This window comes from Bos indicus x Bos taurus, chromosome 20, assembly GCF_003369695.1.
Source record: "Bos indicus x Bos taurus breed Angus x Brahman F1 hybrid chromosome 20, Bos_hybrid_MaternalHap_v2.0, whole genome shotgun sequence".
Classification (NCBI taxonomy): domain Eukaryota; kingdom Metazoa; phylum Chordata; class Mammalia; order Artiodactyla; family Bovidae; genus Bos; species Bos indicus x Bos taurus.
The window spans coordinates 2,893,850-2,911,761 of NC_040095.1; the positions used below are offsets into that span (position 1 = coordinate 2,893,850).

A 17,912-nucleotide genomic window follows, 5' to 3' on the forward strand; every position below is an offset into this window, starting at 1 on the left:
CTAGCTAATGGTCACTTTTTAAAGACTGAATTAGAAAAGGATATGCACCCCTACCCACATACCTTGCTCTAAGCATCACTTTCCACCTGGATTTTCCTGAGTTACTTCCTTTAAACTATACCAGTAATCTAGAAAGTAAAATGTTTCTCTGAGTTCTGTGAGCCACTCTAGCAAATTAAACCCAAAGAGAAAGGCCACTGGAACCTTCCATCTATAGCTGGTTGGTCAGAAGCACAGGTGACAGCCTGAATTGACTTGCTTTTTGAGGGGGTCTTTCAATTGGTGTTTGAAATTAGGGGCAGGCTTTAGTGACTAAGCCCTTAATTGGATGTGAGACATCCAATTAGTGTCCCCTGAGAAGATAACAGAGCCATTACTTTGCCGACAAAGGGCCATATAGTCAAAGCTATAGTTTTTCCAGTAGTCATGTATGGATGTGAGAGCTGGACCATAAAGAAAGCTGAGCCCCGAAGAGTTGATGCTTTTGAACTGTTGGAGAAGACTCTTGAAAGTCCCTTGGACTACAAGGAGATCCAACCAGTCCATCCTAAATGAGATCAGTCCTGAATAGTCATTGGAAGGACTGATGCTGAAGCTGAAGCTCCAGTACTTTGTCCACTTGATGCGAAGAACTTGAAAAAGACCCTGATGCTGGGAAAGATGGAAGGCAGGAGGAGAAGGGACCGACAGAGGATAAGATGGTTGGCTGGCATCATCAACTTGATGGACATGAGTTTGAGTAAACTCCGGGAGTTGGTGATGGACAGGGAAGTCCTGTCATGCTGCAGTCCACGGGGTCATCAAGAGTTGGACACACTGAGCAACTGAACTGATCTGAGCTGAGAATTGCTTGGTGGTATTGGGAAAAAACATGTAGACATTAGAAACACATGTAGCTGCCTACTATGTGCTAAACAATGGGACATAATATTGACTAAAAGAAAGATAGTCCTGCCATCATAGTCAGGTAGATAGCACAGAGAAGGCAGACATGCATCGTCATTTGATATGATAAAGCCATGTTTGGTATGCAGAACAACAGTGGGAACATATAGGAAGACACCTGGTGTAATCTTGGGCAAGTCCAGGAAGGATTCTTGAGGGTGGGGCTTGGGGTACTTGGGATTTACTTCAGTGTCATTCAGTACTGTGTATTACATAAGCAGGTCAGTAAACTAGAACTAGGAGTTGCATCAGTTCAATTCAGTTCAGTCGCTCAGTCGTATCTAACTCTTTGTGACCCCATGAACCGCAGCACGCCAGGCCTCCCTGTCTATCACCAACTCCCGTAGTCCACCCAAACTCATGTCCATTGAGGCGGTGATGCCATTAAACCATCTCATCCTCTATCATCCCCTTCTCTTCCTGCCCTCAAATCTTTCCCAGCCTCAGGGTCTTTTCAAATGAGCCAGCTCTTCACATCAGGTGGCCAAAGTATTGGAGTTTCAGCTTCAAAATCCTGGTACAAAAAGAGGCCAGAAGTGTCCAACTTTGTATTTTCCACTTTCCTGTTCAAGACTGCATAACAAAACCAAGAAATCTAAGTATCAGTACACTGCAGTTTGTTTAACAAATTGGTGACACTATGAATGTTCCATCCTTTATAAGATGGTAGCTAGTAAAACAAATGAATTCCTCTACCCCTCTCAATTGGCGCCATTAAACACTGACCACTCCTACTCTTGTCAGATAGGTGCCAGATATAAGGCAAGGTTATTTTCCATGCATTGAATAAAATAGCACCTGAGAGAAAGCTTAATTTGGATATTCTATAATAAATGTCTGTTAATACATATTTTTTTTCCTAGTGGCTAGGAAGCAGTGTTGTCAAATAGTGAAAACTGTGATTGGTAAACCACTTGACTGTGTAATCTTGAGCAGTCTTCTAAACTCCATCTAAAAGAAATGGAATTCATGATACACCTGTGCTACCTTCTTTGAATGCACAATTTTAGTGATCTAACGGAAGCAATTCAAGTAACTAAAGATTAAAAATAAAATATTGTCAGTGAGATATAGGAGGGAGAGAATAGGGCCATAGAGAAATAAAGTTCAATTTTGTCAGCTATTTTTCTTGGTTGCTAATTAAGGATTTTATCATTTTAAGTCAGCTACAGTGTGGAGAAAGCTCATGATTTCAGTAAATGTGAATACTACTACTAAAAAGAAGCAAAAGGTAAATTAGGAAATATACCTAGGTTCAGTTCAGTTCAGTTCAGTCACTCAGTCACGTCCAACTCTTTGCGACTCCGTGGACAGCAACACGCCAGGCCTCCCTGTCCATCACCACCTCCCGGAGTTTAATCAGACTCATGTCCATTGAGTTGGTGATGCCTTCCAACCATCTCATCATCTGTCAGCCCCTTCTCCTCCCGCCTTCAATCTTTCCCAACGTCAGGGTCTTTTCCAACGATCAGTTCTTCGCATCAGGTAGCCAAAATATTGGAGTTTCAGCTTCAGCATCAGTCCTTCCAATGAATATTCAGGACTGATTTCGTATAGGATGGACTGGTTGGATCTCCTTGCTGTCCAAGGGACTCTCAAGAGTCTTCTCCAACACCACAGTTCAAAAGCATCAGTTCTTCAGTGCTCAGCTTTCTTTATAGTCCAACTCTCACATCCACATATGGCTAGTGGAAAAACCATAGCTTTGACTAGACAGACCTTTGTTGGCAAAGTAATATCTCTGCTTTTTAATATGCTGTCTAGGTTGGTCATAACTTTTCTTCCAAGAAGCAAGCATCTTTTTATTTCATGGCTGAAGTCACCATCTGCAGTGATTTTGGAGCCCCAAAAAATGAAGTCTGCCACTGTTTCCACTGTTTCCCCATTTATTTGCCATGAAGTAATGGGACCAGATGCCATGATCTTAGTTTTCTGAATGTTGAGCTTTAAGCCAACTTTTTCACTTTCCTCTTTCACTTTGATCAAGAGGCTCTTTAGTTCTTCACTTTCTGCCATAAGTGTGGTGTCATCTGCATATCTGAGGTTATTGATATTTCTTCTGGCAATCTTGATTCCAGCTTGTGCTTCTTCCAGCCCAGCATTTTTCACGATGTACTCTGCATAGAAGTTAAATAAGCAGGGTGACAATATACAGCCTTTGTCCGATTTGGAACCAGTCTATTGTTCCAAGTCCAGTTCTAACTGTTGCTTCTTGACCTGCATACAGATTTCTCAGGAGGCAGGTAAAACGGTCTGGTATTCCCATCTCTTTAAGAATTTTCCATAGTTTGTTGTGATCCACACAGTCAAAGGCTTTGGCGTAGTTAGTAAAACAGAAGTAGGTGTTTTTCTAGAACTCTCTTGCTTTTTGGATGTTCCAACAGATGTTGGCAATTTGATCTCTGGTTCCTCTGCCTTTTCTAAATCCAGCTTGAACATCTGGAAGTTCATGGTTCATGTATTGTTGAAGCCTGGCTTGGAGAATTTTGAGCATTACTCTACTAGAGTGTGAGATGAATGCAGTTGTGCAGTAGTTTATTGTTTGGCATTGCCTTTCTTTGGGATTGGAATGAAAACTCACCTTTTCCAGTCCTGTGGCCACTGCTGAGTTTTCCAAATTTGCTGGCATATTGAGTGCAGCACGTTCACAGCATCATCTTTTAGGATTTGAGATAGCTCAACTGGAATTCCATCACCTCCACTAGCTTTATTCGTAGTTTTGCTTCCTAAGCCCCACTTGACTTCACATTCCAGTATGTCTGGCTCTAAGTGAGTGATCGCACCATCATGATTATTTGGGTAGTGAAGATCTATTTTATATAGTTCTTCTGTGGATTCTTGCCACCTCTTCTTAATATCTTCTGCTTCTGTTAGGTCCATACCATTTCTGTCCATACATATGTTATACCTAGGTTCTCTCCCTGTAAAGATAATATGGTTTAGAGAATACTGTTATTTATGGTGATAATGATTCCCCTCTAAAATGCCTATGAAATGAGATAAAATTATCTCATTGAACCTTTCAGAAAAGGTATCTTCCATGGATTCCTAATTGTTAATCATCATTATCAAATTTCAAAAGAAAGGGAGAAAAAGTAGATTTGAATGGAGAAATGAGTGCTAGAAAATATAGAATTTTACTTCATTTGTATAGTAGAGCATCATCTTGAAGTATATATGAAATGGATCAAAGTTGTTTGTGCTTTGAAAATTGAAACAGTGTTCATCATACATAATTGAACAAAGTTGAAATTTTGTAGGTATGAAACAAACCAGAAAAAAAAAGCCACAGCTATGATAGCTATTACAGGAAATGGAGGAAATTAATAATAAAAGACAATACACTATCTCATAAATACATGCTCATCATGAGATTTAGAGGGTGAAAGCATTAAGCTAATACCCTGATTAATTTAACAATTTAATCCTGGAATTAGAGTACAGATAGTTCAAAATTCATTTGTACCAACCAGAAAACAGCTTTACTTTCATAAAGTAGGGTTTTTATGCAGTTCTTGTAGGTATACGAAGATAATATTCTCTTAAAAATTATTACTTAGCAAGACATATTTGATGTGAATATTTCTTAAATAACCAAGTTTCTGTATCTTTTTTTAAGAAAATATATTAAGGAACAAAGAGATTGGGGGCATTTTTGCCTTATATCCAGTGATCTTGATCTTGCTTTTTATAACTTGTCCTAAGTAACTCGTAGGAGCTATGATTTTTAAAACTGCATGATCACTGGGTACATAGATTGGAGGGGAGGGGAGGGTACTTTAAATAGGTCTCTCTATTCATATTCAGTAAGATTTAAGTTAACTTTAATTAGAACATCTTTGAATACCTTTTTGATGCATAAAATAGTGTATCTAAACATTTTAAAATAAATTTTGGAGAATTTTTAGAAAGTATAAATAGCAAAAGAGTAGTTTACTGGGTAGGCTTTTATTTTATATCAAGTCAACATTTGTGAGTCACTGTTTTTTCCTATCAGCTATTTGGTAAAAGTCCACGATTTGCCAAAATGGTTAATAGGACACAAATATAGACGTTCCATGTGATGTACCATGTAAATGTACACCTTTGTAGTTACATGTTTTTGTAGCAAGAGAATTGTTTTAAAAGGCACGTAATTTATTAGCTATCGGTAGCTTCTTTATTGCCTTGCCGCGCTGCAGTAATAAATAAAAGAAAGTGAACTGATTTTACAAATGGCACACAAGGTGCACATTTTGTGGGAAAAAAAAGTCTTTTTTTAAAGAATTGGCATTAAATCCTTTTTTTGTGATGACAAAGAGGCTAAGAGTGCAAACTGTATTTTCTGTTTATCGAAAACAGTCTTTTTTTCTCGGGGGCATTTTTTCCTATGATCATCAAGGGATTTCAAAAGCAATAAAGTGTGGAATCATTGTTCGACTTGAACAGTATTAAAACTTAGGTTTTAATTTCAGTGAAGTAATAAGATTTGAACCTGTCTCACATTACAGCACTGTAAGGCATTTAGCAATTGTATTTTAAAAGAGGTTTTTAAGATGCAGCTCACTTGTAAGCTCACTGTCTGTCAGTAATTAATAGTTTTTCTTCAGCATAGGCTGTTGTGATCAAACCAAGAAATATCTGAGTTTTTAGTAATACATTATGATAATTGTGAGTGTTTATTCCTAATTAGTCTAAATGTCTAATAATTTTCAGCTTGTGTCTCTGGCTGCTTAAAAAAAGAAAGTGACTTTTAAAGCTACAGTGTGTCTTTGGGCTTTTAAAAATATGAATGTAGGTGTGCATGTATGTTTCAATAAGCTTTACTCTCAGCAGAATTATATGTCAGTTGACTCATTCATTAACCAAGTATTTTATCCTTCAATATCATTTCCTAGTTTTTAGACATTACATCATTTGTGTATGTAGAAACAAGTGTTTTCAGATACGATGATATTATGTGTACAGCTAAACCCAAACTGACAGTCTGGATTCTTCAGTACTCATCACTAAAACTTACTTTACTTCTCAAAAAAGGTTTTAAAATATGAGCATTTCTATTAGATCAATGTGGCAACATACTTGCTGATGAAAGATTGTAGTTACCATTTTGAATTGCTATTGAAAATAATTGCCTCTACAAAAGGAAACATCTGTATGATAGCACGTGGTTAAAGCTGCCATCAATTTTTAACATTTGAGGGTTGAGCTATGACCTTTTATGATGACTGTGAACAGTAACTGCCTCCATTAGCCATAAGTTTTGTTTCTTTATTTTAGTAGATGGCCTAGGCTGTAAATATTAGAGAATCTAAAATAAATCAACATATTATCCTAAGGATACAAAATGTAAGAGCTATTTGTGGTCGGGAACCTTTGACAGATCGTTTGGATGAAGCAGATGATTGCCTGCCTAGCGTATCTGGTCTGCATTGCTATGCCTGCAGGCAGTTTAGTGCTATGGTTGTATATTGATGTCAGGGTTAGTACTGAGTGGCTAGCAGTGACAGATGTCTATAATTACAGGCAATGCTTCCAGTATTTCTGAAAAGCCAGCCTATGTTGAACAATTATCTTATTTCTGCCTTGCCAAAGAGCATGTTCCAATTGCTAGTATTAGAAATGGTGAATATAGCGCTTCATCTGCTGCCTTGGGACAAATGTGGGAAAAGCACTTGGTTATAAAACGTAAATGGAAAATATTTTTTTAACATTTTGAATTAGTTCAGTTCAGTGTTTTCCTAATTTTTATCTTCCCATAATGTTTCTGTTGAAGGAATCTTGAAATAACAGAAGCATATTTGGCTACTTATTGGGATTTTGTTTTCCCTTAGGCCTCTGTATCTCCCAAGTGCCAGTATCCCTTGCTTTGCTGAATAGATTTGTTTAAGCAAAGTTGGTTTTGAACAACTTTCTCCAATGTGAATTACATTTTTTTAACTGACTCCCTTTACAAAATTGGAAATACATTTCTATGGACAATCTCCCACACCTTTTGATAAGAATTGCAAAAGGATAGACAGTGCTGAAATGTACAAAAATACCTTAGTGCCCTGGTGTCTTTACTGAGAAATTACAGTTCTCAGTTTTTGTTTGAATCCTTTTTTTTAAGCCTTCAACCACTTGTTGTCCTCTCCTGTCCCCACACGACCACTTCCTTCCAAGCTACCACTTAGCCCACTTCCATGATTCGTTAGAAATGTTTTCATGCCTGACGGTCCCAATTCCCAGCCATCTATTTTTTCCTGGTTATTTGCATTTCTGAGACACAGACAAGACACTCTAATACCACGGTCTCCAGCAGATACAGCTGCATCCTTACACAATACCCTCCAACCTTTACATTGCTGAGGTTCCTAAAGATCATGACACTGGGTATTAAAACATTACCCTGATAATACCTGTATTTTCAGGTAAAGTAGACTGAGAAATACCTAGGAAATAGCATTTGAGTTTATCTGATTTTTCTTTGTTTATCTCCAACCTTAATCTAACCTTTATTGGGTTTTCTGCTTTCTGCTTAACTCCACTATGTGGCATTATTTGTTACATTTTCTCCTTTAGTCTTCTCAGCAAAATTCCCTTTAATAGGTAGGATTATCTTCATTTTACAGAATTTAAAAAAGGTTTCAGAAAGGTTAAAAACTTGTTCTGTGTCAGATCCTGAGTTTTCAAGCAAATCATTATACTCTAGACTCAAGTTTGCTCTCCAGTGCATCCCATTGCCTTTAGGCGTGACGAGGCGCTAGTGGTAAAGAGCTCGCCTGCCAGTGCGGGAGATGTAAGAGACGCAGGTTCCATCCCTGGATTGGGAAGATCCCCTGGAGGAGGGCATGGCAACCCACTCCAGTATTCTTGTCTGGAGAATCCCATGGACAGAGGAGCCTGGTGGGCTACAGTCCATAGGGTCGCAAAGAGTCGGACACGACTGAAGTGACTTAGCATGCATGCACTAGGCATGATCAGATTTAAGTGTAATGATTGATAAGACCATTATCAGAAATTTCATCCCCATATTTGCTGTTTTACTTCCCAAGGAAAAATCTCATCTCGACAACCACAGATTGTACCTCTAGTTCTGGCTAGCCGTCCATCAGCAATTCAATCCATGGTCTAGTGTGAGAGGTCAATATTATATTCATATATGAATGGCAGACCCTTTCTGTTCTTACTGGGCCTATCACACAAAAACTTTTTTGCTAATTTAAAACTAATGATGATGTTCTGGAACCCCTTGTCTGTGTACATTTAATTTAACAAAGAAAACTCAGAGAATTGGATGAATTTGTTTACCTGAATTGGGAAGACTTTGATAATTTATTGGGCACAGGGATGTAAATCATCACTTAGCCCTTTAGATGGGAACTTACCCTGGAGACAGCAAACAGGAACTTGTAATGATTCAAAAAAGGAAGATATGGGCTTTGAAATTAGGGGCCTAAGTTGCACAGATGAACCCTTGGGACAGAACATCACCTGCTGCCACAGAGCATTCTGTTTTCCTCCTGTCTCCTTTCTCGTCACATTTCCTTTTCCTTCTCTGTAAAGTAGACGTTATAGGGAGAAGACACAAGAGTAGGAATTAGGCTGTCTTTCACTGGGACTCTATTCCCTGTAATCCCTCTTCTTTATACACTACTAAAGCTGCTCATGTACTAGTTTAGAACAAATATCTATTTTCCAGCAGCTAGTCTAGATAAAGCACAAATAAAAGGGACTGTCATCTTGGTGTATGGCTCATAACCTTAATGTTAGACTAATGTCTGACTGTATCTTATTTAATAGTAGCAGCCGTTTACTGACCACCTAGTCTGATGGCTAGTAGCTAATGTTTATTTGGTGTGTACTGTGTGCTAAAAATTTTCTAAGTGCTCCTGCCAATGCACTGCCAGTGCTATATATGATATAGCATTTGGTGACAATAGTAATAATGGCCACTTCTTTATGGAAATTTTACCATGTGCCCACACTGTTGTAAGTGCTTAACATAAGTTAAGTACTTAAACTCTCTCAAAAATTCTGTAAATTAGGTCCTACTGTATCATCCTTTTTTTATATTTGAGAAAACTGAGGTGTAGAGGGTAAGCAACTTGTTCAAAATCATTCAGTAATTGGTAGACTCCAACTAGTCTTGGCCTTCAGAATCGCTCTTTAACCACTTTATTGGACTGCTTTCTAATTTGTGATATTTTCATTGTGATATTCTTTCCGTTTATAGATAAAGAAACAGACTCTTAGAGACTAACTAATTTTACTAGAATCATAGACTTGATTCATTAAATCAAAATATTTATTGAATGCCTTTTACCTGCCAGGCACTGTGCTAGACTCGCAAGGAGCAGTCTCATGCAGAATCCCACATGCATTGCACTACATATGCATTCTGTGTTTCCTCCTGGTTGAAGTTACCTAAAATATGTACTGGGTTAGCATGTTCATTTCTGTCTTCTTACTGAGAGAATAATATTCTTCCTGGGCAGCTGCTTGGTTGGTTGGTTCTTGGTTCACCAGTTAGACTTCTGCATACACTGTAGCTAATTTTCAACATAAAAGTATTCAGTAGGAAGGCTAGGATGAAAGCAGTAGTTAGCCTGTTGCTGCAGATACTGCCTCTTCAGGGAAACCCCGATATTAGTGTTTGAAGACATCAGAAGTCCATCAGAAGGTGAACTCTGATCCGTTGCATTTAGGGTAAGCTAAAGTTTTCACTAACTAGGCTAGTGAGAGAGACAGAAAGTAAAAGATACAAAGGACAATAGGATCAATGTTTCTGAGTAAAGTTTGAGAATGTAATAAAAAGATGAAAATGGCTGATTTGAAGAATAATAAAAAGTACAGTCATTGGTAGCCTTTTTTATTCTTTGAGCTGTTACTCCTTTACTCTTTGTGTCAGTTGTCCTTCCTGAGGGATAGAGAGCTGAGTGGGAGGAAAGTACAGAAGTTGTTCTGAATGTAGGAAATGGGACATGTTTCAGAGAGGCAATATGGAAGCAGTGTGTGTGTGTGCAAGAGTTGGATTAGTGGTAGAAAACTCAGTATGATTTAAATGACTACTGAAATGAGTTTCATTTATTAAACATGTACTTTTACCCATCAGAAGGTGACTTGGCCTACTTACATCATTAGCCCCATTGCCACACTTGCATAATGAGAGTGCCTTGTGGGAAACAACAGTACTAAGAGATCCTTAAAAATAGTTCTGTCAGTTATTATTTATAATTTGTTCTTCTTTAGGGCTATGCTTTAATAATTGGTTTCTTGAATTATTTCATAGAAGCAAATCCATTGTAATCCATATAACCACATCCAGGCTTTGAACAGCTCTATGCCTCTGCTCATAGCCTCCAGAATAAAATCAAAGTCCCATGAATATTTTAAGTGACAGCCACAAAGATCCTGAGCCACATTCTCCTTGTATCTAAAGTTGGGAAGGCCTTCTGCTCTTCCCTTATCCCTGAAATCAGGTGGCAGGTCCCTAAACTCTGTGCTTTTTAGGTTGTACGCCTGAGGAGTGATGTGTCCAGAGTTCCAGAGAAGGCTTGGAAAGTAGTTAAGGTGAGTTGAGCTGCTGGTTATTGTGGTGGATCACAAGTCTTTATGCTTTTCTCACCACAGCCCTAGATTCTTACTATTAAAATAGGCACCTTCACAGTGACAAGTGTAAGGGAACATTTTCTTGATTCCTTTTTTTTTTTTTTTTTGCACTGTGTAATCCTACAGTGTGCATGTTTTATAACCAAATGTTCAATAGTCAGGTAATAAGCAGTATTAACTGTGACACCTCTGTTTGGGGTGATTGTGTAGTGTGAAAGCAGCCTAGGTTTCTTGATTATAACACTTCTCAAGTGGCCAATTCTAACCAGTTATCCGTGGACAGAGGAGCCTGGTCAGCTACAGTCCATGGGGTCACAAAGAATCGGACACGACTAAGCAACTAAGACACACTTTCTATTCATACCTGAAAGGAGAAAGTTGTACTAGTTTACACTGAATAGTATCTCTTAATTGAATGGTAATTAGAGCATATGTATCTGCTGTGCCAGAATATGTTTCTGAACACCACCTTTGAAAGGTATAAAGGACTAAACAAAATCATTTACTTCCCAATTCCCCACCCTCTAACAGACTTTATCTAGCATCAGTTCTTTGCTCCAAAATGTAATCATGTCATCTTATAAATTTGCTATTGCCAAGAATTATAAATCAAATACCTGAAATGCTCCCTTTAAACTATGATCTCAGAACCTTCTACCAAAATTAATCAAGCTTTCTTCTCATAGCCTTGTGCCATAGGCATAGTTAGCCTCTTATTGTATGAACTTGGAAAGATAATATATTTACCCTAGACTTTACCATGGCTTTAGCCACAGAAGACTAGTTTAACAGAAGCTTGGCCCCAGATATGGAGTGAGTTGGCAGCCAGCAGGAGCAAAGCTGTGTCAGGACAAATGTACACTCCCCATCTTCTCTAGTTGGCTTTCAGCTGGTTGCACCACAGGAGCCTTTCTGTGGACTGTGTGTCCTGTGACCAATAGCTGGTGCTCTCGACCCAGCTCCCTCTTGGCTAGTGAAGGCCTGTCGGGAGACATTAGGTTCATGCTGGTGGAGATCCTTAGTCAGTGGCTCCCTGAAGGAAAATGAGGCAAACAGCCAGCTTCTGCTGAACAGGTGGTAGTTAGACCTTAGATCTGGTCATGGGTGGGAAGAAAAGAATCTCTCCAAAATTACCAGTATTAACTGGCTTTCGCACTGTACCTGAACCCCTCCTTGTAATAAATGAATGTTTAGAAACTAATCCAAAATGCTCTCTGGCAGCATCTGGAGCCCTTCCTTAGCTGTCTGGATTTGGGCCCAAGTTAGGAATGGAAACCCCACTGGGGTGCAAGCAAAAGAGGAAGCATGTTCTTAGCCATGCATCAGTGGAGGCCCCTACTGGGAGAGGGGATTATCACAGGGCAGCAGGCAGCCCTGCACCCCAGCCTGCTGGGTTCATGCTTTGTGCTACAGGATGTGGAGCGAAGGAAATGTGAGGCCAAAGTGATCGCTCCAAGTTTTCTTATACAATAGCTTATTCAAGCAGATTGGGAACGCCTCTTAAGAGATTTGTTAGGTACATGTCCCCTTAGCAAGATGGCCACCACAGATGGTAGGTTCAGATATTCTAACTGAAATAAATTCTTAACATTCATATTTATTTTATTTTTCCATAACCAGCTTTTGTTTATCAGATGTCATTCTGTATTCAAACTGAATGAGGCAAGCAGATTCCTAATCTTTTACTGCTTGGTTTCCAATATAAAGTATGGTTTTAAAATTAACTTTTGGCAAAAGATTGCTTTACTTAATTTTGGTCCTGTATTTTGTGCTGTTGCTTAAATGATATGGAAAAATTAGCCAAGATTAATGTGGCTCTATTCAGTATCACTAAGTGTATGTATTTAATATACAGCAGTGATTCTTGTACCATTAATTCTCTTGGTCACAAGTTACTTGTGATGGTTATGTTTTATTCTGCTTCAGACATTAACAAGAGAGCTCAATATCTTTAGTTCCAAACTGCTTAGGTCCAGGTCATTAAATACTCTATTAGTTTCCTCTTATACCTTTCCCTTTATTCCCTCCCTTCCCCTTCTGTTTAATGGGTCTCATATAGAGAGCACTGCATTAGCCTCAAGGGCACTTTGAAGCCTGAGAAAAAATGTGGAAATTGGTTTCTTACTCATAAGAAGTGAGTTCATACTCAGTTCCAAAATTATTTTCTAAGGAACGTTAATGTTTTTATTATATTGAATCCTCTCCAGTGACGGATTTTGTTTTACCAAATTAGATTCAGTTAAAAATCTTGATTTATAAGTCATTTCAGTAGATTAAAACAATACTTTAAAATTTATAACTGTTGAGTTTTTAAAATTTTATGGTATCAATTTTGTATTATTGGATGTGAATTCTTTTATACTGAATTGGTTCAGGAAATATATCATCTGGTGGCAAAATATTTTGTTGATTTCCACAGCACTACTAATTTTCTACACTGAGCCTGCTTATAAAAGCTCTTTGAGAAGTTATAACATCTTAAGCATTTATAGAAGGCCCAGGGGTATTAACTTATTGTAATTTTCTGAAGATTCATTATCCAGAATCTTAATTCATTATAACAACTCTTATGAAAACCTATAGAACCAGTGTTTTCTCTTATTTTCTTATTTGTGCAGAATGAGAGATTCATTGTTCTGTTTAATTTGTTTCATGTGGTGCTTTTGAGTACATTTCATAGAGGGCTGTTATTGAATTTCTGTGACTGTCATTATATATCCATACAACCTTTAGGAACTAATATTCTGGGTTTCCCAGTCCTGTAATCTACTTCAAATTTAAGGATTGACATAATTAGTTTCTTCAAAGTTATAACCAGAATGTTAGAGACAACACTGCAGATACCCAAGACCAAGGATTAGGATTGGAAAAAAAGGCAATTTAAAAAATTATCACAGCGCATGCTTTTGTTCTTTATTAAATTTATAGCTCAAAATCTTATTGCTGTTTGTGTGTGTATTCCCTTGTCTGGTTTTCTTATCTTGTCTGGCTTCTTTTTTAAAAACCAGATTAAGATCATTTCAAGTACCTGCATATGCTCAGGCAATATTTGTCACTTGGTTAGTTTAGAAATTAAAGAACGTATTGGGTCACTGAAGCATTATACTTGTATCCAATGCTCTCTTCTGGAGTTTAAAAGAAGCTCTACAGTAAAATGAATAGAGATAATAAAACATATTAAGACAGTGTCTTAGGAGCATACCTTCTTATGTCTTTAATAATGGTAATTTCTTACATTTCTAATGACTTCCTGTATTTCAAGAACCAGAGAAATGGATGACTGGTTAAAATGTGTGATATTCCTAGCTTCTAAGACAATGACTATCTAGAAGTAGAAAGAATTTGGTTTTGTATCATGAAAATTTGAAGCTTTATGCTCTTAACAAATGCCATTTCTAACCATGATTAGATTGTGTTAATTGGGACTTCCCTGGTGGTCCAGTGGTTAATAATCTGCCTTGCAATGCAGAGGACCCAGGTTCAATCCCTGATCTGGGAACTAAGATTACACATGCTGCGAAGCAACTAAGCCTGTGTACCGCAGCAGAGATGCCCTGTGCTGCAACCAAGACCTGAAGCAGCCAGATAAATAGATATGAAGACAAGAGTGTGTTAATTGATTGAACATACACAAAGATTTCAAAGTTAATACACATTTTACGGGGTTTTTTTGTTTGTTTTCACCTTTTTTCTGTGTGAAAGTCTTCAGGGTAAGCACTTAACCATTCTGCTACTTTTTATGTAATCGCTTTTCTCTTGGAAAGGTAGTAGCTGGCAGTACTAGCATATACTAGAAAGGGTTTGGAGAAGGAAATGGCCACCCACTCCAGTATTCTTGCCTGGAAAATTCCATGGACAGAGGAGCCTGGTGGGCTACAGTCCATGGGGTTGCACAGAGTCGGACTCGATTGAGCACGTCTACATTAGAAGGGGTCCCTGAAAGGGGTTGGGGAGGGAAGCCGCATTTGTTGGATAGTACTCAATGCCAGGCTCTGTTAGGTACCATCATTTAATCTTCCCCAAAGCCCATAAGGTAGGTCTTTTTATCATTCTTGTTTTCTCAGAAAAACAGGAAACCAAGGTTCAGAGACTTTAACACCTAATTAGTGGCAGAACTCAAATCCAGTTATCTTTGGGACCAAAACCTGTGCCTTTCTGTGTTGCTAAGTTTATCAAGACAGTGTACTAAGTACATCTGGAGCTGTAAAAAGAAACAGACATTTTCCCTGGCCTCAGGCAGCATGAAGTAATGGAGGAAATACATATTAACATGGAAAATTATTAGTACAGCAGGATGATGTTCTGTTATGTGAAAAGTGCCGCTAACCGGCCTGCAACAGTGGATGCTCTGAGCATCCAGAGGAGGGGAGAGAGCTCTTCTTAGTGAATCTACAAGGAGGGCTTCTTCCTGAAGTATTATGTAAGCACTGAAATTACTTCTTTCTATAGTAAACAACAAGGACCTTCTATATAGCATAGGGAACCATGTTCAATATCTTGTAATTATCTATAAAAGAATCTGAAAAAGAATATATATATATATGTGTGTGTGTGTGTATAACTGGATCACATTGCTGTATACCTGAAACTAACACAGCATTGTAAATCAAGTATACCTCAATTGAAAAATGATAATGATTTTTAAAAACTACATCTTTTAAAATAATGAAATTTTGCAAGTGGTCACCTGAGTGAGTGGAATTTGGAATATTTTATTTTTACACACAAAAAAGTTCTTTGTATAAAAAGACACTTTTTTTTTGTTTTTTCCTTTTGTCAAAATAATTATGAATGAAATGGAATCAGCCAAAATGTGCATTTTTGTTATACATTCAACAGTTATTGAGTAATAGGGATGCAAGATGAAAGAGTATCATCTCTGTCCTCAGGGAGTTTGTAGTCTAATAGGAAAACCTGCATGTTTAAAGAAGAGAGGAAGGCAGGCACGATGGACGGCAAAACTAGAGGACAGTGTGTGCGCCTCTGACTCTGCGAAACATGCAGCCAAAGGCACCACGGTTTATGCGGCTTCACCGTGTCCTTCAGAGAGAGATAGCAACACAAATGGGCTCATTAGTCTTTTGTTTCTTAGATATTTGCTTAGTTTTCACTAGGATCAAATTATCTTAATTGATAATGAAAGAAAAGATTAGGACTCTATGAACTGAAAGTGAGCTTTTTTCCCTTTTCTTTCATTCCTATGCCAACTCCTGTATTTTTCCTTATAATGAGTATGTATTGTGATATAGTTTCTTCTTGCTGTTATAAAAATTATTTTGGGTGAAGTGATAGAAGTTTTAGAAAATGTTGAAAACCCCTAAATACTGTGTTAGAATTTTTTCAGTAGAAAACTTTCATTGAATTGTGCTTTATGATAAACAATTTTACAGATATTTGCTCACTGGACAAATTAGTCCTCACCCCCAAATTATGTGTATGTATGGTATAACTGCATTTCAGATGTTTAAAGACATTTTCATATTATCTGCATGCTCTCTGAATTCATGATAAGGTACCTTGGAAAATGTGAGATGGTCTTTTAACAGAAATGCAGTAATCATACATTGATTTTAAATGACCCTGTCACACGTGAAAACAAATCAGATTGTTGCTCTTAATGAGCTTTTCAATTTACTATTCAGTAGATCAGATAAGTGGATTTAAGAGGTAATGATCCTGTTTAGTACTCAAGCTTGACTGTCAGATCCTAGTAGTGGAGAGAAATCCCTAGGGACAAAAGCGTTGACACAGTTCTAGATGGGATAATGGGAATCAAAGCTAATGGATGATAAAAGGAATGGTGCAAGTTACAAGGATAATTGTGGATTAAAGCACTGCCATGTGTCAATGTTGACTGTTTTTTTAGCATCTTATTGGGTCATATCTGATGCTTTGAGAAGCTGTTTTGACAACAGAGCACAATAGACCTGCCTGCTTAGATTCTTTCTTTCTTGAATGCCAGAGACACAACAGAAAACTTCCTTATAGGAACTATCAATTTAAAAATATTTTTAATATGTTTAAATGTTTAAAAATCACATTTTTGTTATTTTTATTATTCAGTGTAGCATGGGGCAAAATCAAATTAATTTGATCTTTGCCATAAAAAATAGCATTTGTAAAATCTTGAAAATGTAAAATTTTATTTTACAAAAATAGAGGGTAGTAGGAGATATGGACTGGAGAAGGCGATGGCACATCACTCCAGTGCTCTCGCCTGGAAAATCCCATGGACGGAGGAGCCTGGCGGGCTGCAGTCCATGGGGTCGCTAGAGTCGGACATGACTGAGCGACTTCACTTTCACTTTTCACCTTCATGCATTGGAGAAGGAAATGGCAACCCACTCCAGTGTTCTTGCCTGGAGAATCCTAGGGACGGGGGAGCCTGGTGGGCTGCCGTCTATGGGGTCGCACAGAGTTGGACACGACTGAAGCGACTTAGCAGTAGCAGGAGATATGAACACCCAAGCAATTACAGTGTGAAAAGCACCATGCTAGAGAAATGGACCAGAAACTATAAGAACATAAAGGAGAGTGCAACCTGGAAATGGAAGGAGGATTCAGAGATGACTCCTGAGTGAGAATCAGAGGAAGACAAAGAAGAAGGATGATTCAGAAAAAATAAACAGCTTGTGAACATATAGAGCTCTGTAATTGCATGACAAGCCTCAGCATTTCATAAGTTTTTCATTGTGACTTTAAGTTGAGGGAAATGATAGAAGATGAAGTAGGTTGGGGCCAAGTTGTGAAGGGCCCTGTGTGCCATAATCATATCGATATCAGATTTTCCAAGGGACCCAATTTATTCCCATTCATGAGAGATTTTAGATCACGTTGAGATAAGGGACACTTCCCTTTTTACAACCATTCTTCCTTGGAGCCTTCTATGTGCTGAAAGGTTTCTGATGATTGAGGATTTGATGGTAACTAACTTCTGTAAGTTCTTTCTCCCTAGCTCCCTCTTTCCATCAAACATCTTTCAAAACAGTGATAGCTTTGATGGTACAAGAGATGAAGGCCTTTCTCATGAGCAAAGTCACAGATAGTATTATTGAAATGCTTTTTAATTTAGGCTCAGAAGTTAGCAGAAGTTAACAGGAGTTTGAAACTCCATCTTCCTTTCTTTCTCTCTCCCCCAGCTTCTCCTCTCCATCTTTCTGCCCCCTCTGACTCCCTCCTCTCCCTCTTTTTCTCCCCCTGATTCACTCTACTGGCCTGAGGAGCTTCTGGTCATAGAACTTAAGTCAAAAGCTTGGAACACAAACTTCTCTTTAAATAATGTTTAAAAGCCAAACATGAGATCTCTGCAATTGGACCACTTTTCTCCCCTGTATTACCATGTGACTCTGGATGATGTGTGGTATCCTGTGATTTCCATCTCACCTTCACAACCA

General features: G+C 38.1%; 1 protein-coding gene across 6 annotated transcripts in view; it reads left to right on the forward strand.

Moving 5' to 3' along the window:
- RANBP17 (RAN binding protein 17) overlaps window positions 1-17,912 on the forward strand; it is a 375,933-nt gene that overhangs the window by 245,984 nt on the left and 112,037 nt on the right. For 5 of the 6 annotated variants that reach the window (XR_003507255.1, XM_027520587.1, XM_027520586.1 and 2 more), the window contains one exon: window positions 10,420-10,479. The exons of the other annotated variant lie outside the window; for it this stretch is intronic. Coding sequence is in view for 4 of the 5 variants with exons in the window: in XM_027520587.1 (XP_027376388.1) it covers window positions 10,420-10,479 (60 nt within the window). In the remaining variant the exon portion in view is untranslated. The remainder of the gene's footprint in view (window positions 1-10,419; window positions 10,480-17,912) is intronic. 6 annotated transcript variants of the gene reach the window in all.